The sequence below is a fragment of the Sinocyclocheilus rhinocerous genome, unplaced genomic scaffold (genome assembly GCF_001515625.1).
Source record: "Sinocyclocheilus rhinocerous isolate Xijiao unplaced genomic scaffold, SAMN03320098_v1.1 scaffold4226, whole genome shotgun sequence".
NCBI classification, from domain to species: domain Eukaryota; kingdom Metazoa; phylum Chordata; class Actinopteri; order Cypriniformes; family Cyprinidae; genus Sinocyclocheilus; species Sinocyclocheilus rhinocerous.
In genome coordinates this window covers 178,506-186,445 of record NW_015656248.1, presented here as the reverse complement: position 1 = coordinate 186,445, position 7,940 = coordinate 178,506, and the positions used below count along the sequence as shown (strand labels likewise).

General features: G+C 33.8%; 1 protein-coding gene across 1 annotated transcript in view; it reads right to left on the bottom strand.

The window, feature by feature from the left end:
• Nucleotides 1–969: 969 nt before the first annotated feature.
• LOC107719930 (transmembrane protein 8A-like) overlaps nucleotides 970–7,940 on the bottom strand; it is a gene marked incomplete at its 3' end in the record, with an annotated part of 67,897 nt that continues 60,926 nt past the window's right edge. The window contains exons 4-5 of the mRNA XM_016527484.1: nucleotides 4,397–4,530; nucleotides 970–1,238 (exon numbers count right to left, since the gene is read on the bottom strand). Coding sequence (XP_016382970.1) covers nucleotides 970–1,238; nucleotides 4,397–4,530 — 403 coding nt within the window. The remainder of the gene's footprint in view (nucleotides 1,239–4,396; nucleotides 4,531–7,940) is intronic.

The window sequence follows — 7,940 nt, the reverse complement described above, 5'->3', positions numbered from 1 at the left end:
AAGTTTTAATGAATAAATGTCACTCATTATATCATACCAAACCAAGTGACATTTACTGTACACTACTGTAACAAAGTTTGAGGCCAGTGAGATTTTTTATTATTTACTGTATTTTTTTTAAAGAATTATCTTATTTTCAAGGCTACATTTATTTAATCAAAAATATAGTAAATATAGTAATATTGCAATTGCAAATTATCACAATTTATTCTTGTTATGGCAAAACTGAATGTTCAGTCACATGATATTTCACAAATTAATCTAATATGCTGATATGGTGCTCAAGAAACATTTCTTATGTTGAAAACAGTTTTGCATCATTGCTGATTAACAGTATTAACTTGCTAAAAAAATACTGACCCAAAATATTTGGACAATAATATATTTTAAGGAAATATAATATAATGTAATAATATGTTTGAACTTTTTAAGCAAAACATTAATAAATATTATCAAAATAAAATAACAATAAATATTAGATTTTGGATCAAAGTATAAAACAATAGATATGCTTTTAAAAACTAAGACAAACTGTATTTGGACACTTTCTGGTCGTCAGATTTTCAGGGACACATTAATTATGATGTGGTTAATCTGCTAGGATACTGTACCTGTGTGAACTAGAGGAGAACTTCATACATTCACTAAAATCACTTTGAAAAAAGAAAAAGAAAAGTGAAGTTTATAAAAATAAAAAAAAACTCAAGTTATTTGCAGAATTGTTTGTTGTTATGTTATCTATGCAATGAAATTCAGGCTTTTTTGGGGGGGATTCACAAGTGTCTAAATACTTTTGGGGCCATTGTATGTTCATACAGAGCTAAAGGCTTTGCAAAGCCCTACATGATGACAAAAGATTCAGAAAGAAATAGAGAATACAGAGTGATTGTTGTGGAGGATGGAATGATCAGGTTGATTATGAAACTATGATTAATCCAATACAAACTCAAAGTTAAAACAAGCTCTTACCTTTAACCTGAACGCCAATGCGAAAGTACACATCTGAGCTACTGAGGTAACGCTCCACCAAAATATAGTACCACTGCTCCCAGGATGGCAGTGGGACCTCCAGCTCACAGGGAACATTCTCTCTGCAGTCCACGGCGCTAGAGTTATGCACCGGCGGGGCCCTCGAGCGGATTTTCAACAAAACCGGACAGCTCTCCCCACTTTTGTTCTTTGTATTGCAGTCCACAAGCTGTACCTTCACCCGAGAGATGTAGTTTGGGATGAACACTCTGCCAGGTACAAGGGAGAGAAATGTAGAGGACATCTGCTTGAAAGGTACACTGACTGTAGCAGACATTGTCTCATGAGATACAAAGACAGTGCTGAACAATACTGGTATTCTTATTGAAATGCCAAGGAAATATTTAAAAGGGAATGTGCTTTTGTACTCTCCGGAGAACTTTAAACTTCAGCCCATTTTAACAAACTTGTTGAAAATGCATAAAATAATTAAGTGATATCTCTCTGTCTTCATTTTCTACATCAATAACAACTAATCAGGAAACTAATGCAAGTTGCCCTTTTCAGTTTGAACAGAGATTGAGAACAACTGTGAAGTTAGAATAAATAATTAATATCTAGATTTTTGGCCATGACACAATTGGCTTTGTCTTTTGGTTTTTGATAATTAACGATATGAACAGCACTCCAAATGCTCAATCAAACAGAACACAATTTGTTTACAGATCCGCTGGATCGCTTCTGGAAAAAAAAGTGTTTTGGAACGTGAACTTGGTCTTTGAAATTTGCCTTGAAATGAAAAAAATTATAATAATTTATTGCATGGTGAATTTATCCCTTCTTCCAATTTTACGCAGCACTGTTTTGTATTTCACAACTGATTAAATAGCATGTCCTATTATGAATAATACAAATTCTTATAAAAAAATTAATTTAATTGACAAACTTGACTAATCTTTGTCAGTCTAAATAACAAGAGCTATGCATAATAACTATATTTGACATATAAAGTTATATACATATTACAGACATTTCTTCATATACAGGTGCATCTCAATAAATTAGAATGTCGTGGAAAAGTTCATTTATTTCAGTAATTCAACTCAAATTGTGAAACTCGTGTATTAAATAAATTCAATGCACACAGACTGATAGTTTAAATCTTTGGTTCTTTTAATTGTGATGATTTTGGCTCACATTTAACAAAAACCAATAAAATAAAACCAATAAAAAAAACATTTTTAGTGAATAGTTGGCCTTCTGGAAAGTATGTTCATTTACTGTACATGTACTCAATACTTGGTAGGGGCTCATTTTGCTTTAATTACTGCCTCAATTCAGCGTGGCATGGAGGTGATCAGTTTGTGGCACTGCTGAGGTGGTATGGAAGCCCAGGTTATTGATTTAATACACGAGTTTCACAATTTGAGTTGAATTACTGAAATAAATGAACTTTTCCACGACATTCTAATTTATTGAGATGCACCTGTACATTATTTCATGAGGCAGATATCCTGTATAAGTTATAAAATAGTATATACTATTCTCCAGCCATTCATTAAACAGCAGCTTCCCAAGTGTCACAGCATACAGTGCATTGTCCTTCTGAAATGTTCGCTGGAAACCAGCTTTTAATGATACAAAAAAGCCCATCTTCATAATGTCCAGTGCTCGAGGTCTTTTCTGTGTACCCTGTTGTTTATGAATGCATTTCATCACCTCTCCCTCCTCTATTTTCCTCTTTTTCATTTAGAAAGCTTTATTTGCTAATTGAGAGGAGAGCTTTAATATCTGAAACTAATGAGAGTAGAAGCCTGAAACAGAGGGAAGCTTGAGAGAAAGATGTGTGTGGAATGTTAAAGTGTTGAGAGCAGAAAGAGGGAGAGAAAAGGTGAGTTACTTGCACGGTGTGTACGTTCATGTGTCTGATATGGAAAAATGTGTGGTGAAAGTCTGCGAAGATGACAATAGAGTAGAAATGTTCACAATCTTAAAAAAAATTGTTTTATTTAAGGGTTTGGAATAACATGAGGGTGATTATAGCTCCATTCAAGAATTTGGGGTCGGTATGATTTTTTATGCTTTCGAAAGAAGTCTCACCAAGGCTTCATTTTTTTAATTACAATTGAAGAAAAAACTTTTCGGTTTAATATATTTTAAAATAGAATTTACTGATTGAAACGCTGAATTTTCAGTGTGACATGATCCTTCAGAAATCATTCTAATATGCTGATTTGGTACTCAAAAAACATTTCTTCTTATTATCAATGTTGAAAACAGTTGTGCTGCTTAATATTTTTGTGGAAACTATATGTTTTTTCAGGATTCTTTGATGAACAGAAAGTTTTTATTTAAAATAAATTATTTGTAACATTATAAATGTATTTGCTGTCACTTTTAATGCACTCTTGCTGAATGAAGGTATTAATAAAAGTAGTAATCTTTCTGGGAAAAATTACCCTAGACATGTCAATGTTAGTGTAAATGACAGACTTTTCTCTATATTGTGTGTGTGTGTGTGTGTGTGTGTGTGTGTGTGTGTGTTTAAAAAAAAAAGAAAGAAAAAAAAACGCCAAATCGGTTGCCAGGTCACCAGCCCCTCTGCCCTGTTTTTTTTTTTAAATATATTTAATTGCCTGCCAAATGTACTAAAGCGATTATTTCCAAATTTGACATTGGATAAAAAATCTCCAATAAATCATGAAATAGTAGTCGTGACTGGCAACGCTAAGATTCTGCTCACACCTCCGCCAAACGGTTTCGATCAGAGTAATCAATGCGAGAGACTCGAGAATGGAGTGGAAGCGCCCAGGTAGAGCAGAGAGGCAAAATTACTGACCTGTTCAGGACTTCAAGTGCAGGTCAGTTTCATCTGTAAATAGGCTATTGTAGTTTTGTCTTTGTTTACTTAGTTAAGTATTAAACTGCTAGCACCTGTTAACAGTAGCAGCCCATTACTCATCACTCAAAACACTGTATGCTAAAGGACATCATTATTATCTATTGTAAGGTTGCAGTAGTAATTTAGCAGACAAATAATCACATCATTTTATAATAGGTTTAGAGGGAGCTAGGGCAGACAACAACACAACCATTACAAAAATTAACAATGGTTAATTTTCGTAAGGGAAAATATGACTCATTATAATGCAATAACATGTTCAGAATTAGGATTTTACTATAAAGATTTTGTAATGATGTAACTGACATTTAGGCAATTTAGAAATTGGGTTAGGCTATTTAGAATAGGGTTGTCCTTGTTTCAGAATTTGTTGTGGGTGTATGGGACGGCCTGGATGAGTGTGAGATTTCCCAGCCTGAAATTTTGTACCAGTCCTCCCCTGTCTGTGTGTGTGTGTGTGTGTGTGTGTGTGTGTGTGTGTTTAAGTCTGCTTGGATATGATTCACCTTAAAAACAGTCACTCACTTGTAGAGTACAGATCTATTGTGAAGAGGAATCATCTGGTCAATGAAGTAACCAGGATACAGCACTGAAATCCCAATGAGCCTCTGAACAATGAGCTGAGGTTGAAAGAGGTACTGACATTCCTCGAGAAGACCCTGCACAAAAATTGTGAAACAAACAGGAAATAGATGGATTAGTTACAGGCTAAAATCCACTCAGTAACCATCATCAAATAAACCGAGCACATGAAATACAGTGTCACAACAAGACATATATATATATACATGCGTATCATGATATGAAAATACTCGTGGAAGTGGGGGGGGCAACTCCCACTGAGAGAGCCTTATGATCCCTTCAAATGGAGGGAAACTGTCATTGCATTTGCATCGCTTCTGATGATTTCTTGTGTGATATTTCTCATGGCAAACTGCACAACAACTCCCACCTCAGACTCTGGAGAGAAAGATCAAACACTATTGTCGTTTCTCCACTTGGTGAATAATTCACATAAAAGACTTTGAACTGTCTGCAATTTTTACTGATTCCAGGATCCAACCAATAGCTTGTGTTCTTTGAATGCTGCTTTACATTCACATTTCTTCTTTAAGCACACACCTTTATGAAAAGTGATTTTAAAAATGAGGAATACAACAACATAAATGAATCATCTTAAAGAAGCAGGAACTATTTATTTTGAGAAAATAAAGACAAGACAAGAGTTGGGGATTGAAATTCATCAACAAAAAATTATTACTGAGCACAGTGGAAATCTGAGACATTTATTTGGCAAAATCTGATTAATTATGCCAGATATAAAAAGATTTGGTTCCTTGCTCAAAGTGGTGTGCCTTCAATCCAGCACCAGTGTTAATAAGAAATGGAAATGTAACAAACAGTTTGGGGTCGGTTTGATTTTTTAATCAACAAGGACACATTAAATTGTTCGAAAGTGACAGTAAAGACATTTATTATGATACAAAAGATTTATCTTCCAAATAAACGCTGATCTTTTGAATGTTCTCAGTGAATCCTGAAAAAAAGTATCACGGTTTCCACAAAAAATATTAAGCAGCACAACTGTTTTCAACATTGCTAATAATAATAATAACAATAAATGTTTCTTGAGCAGCAAATCAGCATATTAGAATAATTTCTGAAGGATCATGTGACACTAAAGACTGGAGTAATGATGCTGAAAATTCAGCTTTGCCATCGTAGGAATAAATAAAAAATTTGAATACATTAACATGGAAAACAGTTACTTGAAACTGTAATAATATTTCACAATATTACTTGTTTTCCTTTATTATTGATCAAATAAATGTAGCCTTGGTGAGCATAAGAGACTTCTTTCAAAAACAGACCCCAAACGTTTGAACATCAATGTATTTGAACATGCCACTGATAACTACGCTTTAACAGACTACACTAAGGTTTTTTAAACTGGACTGTTTTGTTTTCACCATTACAGGATCACAGTTGGCAGTGTTATCAAGAGATGAGTAGCTGTAAAAACCACATTGGTTTCAGTATACGACAGATGTCGTGGTGTATGCTCCAATTAAAGATCCGAAGATCTGTATAGATTCGGAGACAATTTTTCACAGTGTAATTGCACGAAGACTTAAGGTGTGAGAAAGGGAGGTGGAGAGATTAAAGACGGAGAGGTGGTGGGGGAATCCAAGAGCTTTTATTTATTATGGCACACCATGGCAAATTACAATGCAGAGTTTCATCATGTGAACCTCTGCTTCTCTCATGCAGGTACTCCTGCCCTAAACACATTCATCATTGTCGAACGGCATAGTACAACCCCTTCGCTCAGCCAGCCTCTTTTCTTACCATCTCCACACAGAGAAACACAATCACACCAAACAAAGAGGTATTAAATGTCTAGGAATCACGCTAAAAGAATACATTAGCTTTCCAGAGTGCACATTCCTCTGTTTCCGTCGTTTGTACTGGACTACTGCCTGAGAGTCATTTTCACTGGCTTTTTCAACCCACAGCGCTGTCGAATGTCAACCGCATATCACTGCTGGCTTCCTGTTGAGGTCAGTTAGCCATGTTATTACTTTATAAGGTAGGGAGCGAGAGTCTGCTGGCACATCTGTCAGTTCAATGCAGTTAAACAATAACCGCGCAGTCGTCAGCAGTGACAGCCTCTTCCAGTACTGAAATGCTATTCAGTAGACGAGAAGAGAGGGGGCGGGGCAACGGAAAGAGCTAATTGGCTTGCAGTGGTGTGTGTGATTAATTATGCTGTGGGATTCACTGCCTCAATAGTCATCCTATAATTAGATATTTTTCAAGACATGAAATAAAAAATAAAAAATCTTTAAAAAGCCACTAAATTGTATGTGCATGTCATTTCCAAAATTCTCTGTCATGAGAATTAGTATAACAGTATAGTATAACACATATTCAGAGAATTAACAAAGGCTTTCATCTGCTCAATACTTATACACTGATGACATGATTATGACATTGTGCATTAAAACTAGGCCTGTCGCAATAATCAATATATCGACTTATCGCGCAATATATGTATATGACCTCAATAATTTTTGGTGACGCAATATATCGCCGATTATATTTACTTAAAAATTAATGTTTTTCTTTTTTTCTACTTGTTACTTTGCACTTTTTGTTAGAAAATGTTTATTTACTATTTATTCAAATGATTTTTTTTTCAAAAGTATTTGATACTTAATTTCCATGATCTAAATTTTCTTAAAAATAAAAAAATAAAAAAGCAGATAATATACATACACTATACCATTCAAAAGTTTGGGGTCAGGATCAATTTATTGCACCCTTGCTCAAAAGTGTTACACTTTTATTCAGCATGGATGCAATAAATTGATCAAAAATGATGAATTTTATATTGTTCAAAAAATTCTATTTCAATACAATTCTATTTTCATTTACCTGAATGGAACTGTTTCATTTTTATCCATCCAAAAGTTGACTTTGATAATAATAAGAAATGTTTCTTGAGCAGCATATTAGAATGATTTTTGAAGGATCACGTGACGTGACAAAATTCAGCTTGTCATCACGTGTCAGATATATTAAAATAGAAAACAACTGTAAATTGTAATAATATTTCACAATATTACTGTTACTTACTTATATTTGAACAAATAAATGCAGGCTTTGCACGCATAAAGAGATTTCTTTCCAAAAAAACATCTGAATATAAGTAATTGCATTCAGACATTAAATACATACACAGCAATAAAGAAAGTAACCACATGCTTACAATATAAATATTAGTATCTCAGTTGAAAAAAAATGGCAGAAAATACATTAATGAATGAATAAATAAAAAATAAAGAGAGGTCTTTTTAATCTTTTTCTAACTACTCTGAATCTATATAAGCCTGAATCCTGTATAATACTTTACAAAAAAAAAAGCTTGCAGGATTGTTCCCTTCATATTAGAGATAGATAATTACAAACAAAATCTCTTTTAAAAACAGAAAAAAATAAGGTTTTGTCTTCATATAATTACGCTTGAAAGACTTACGAAGACATTTCTGGTTAGTGAATATAATGA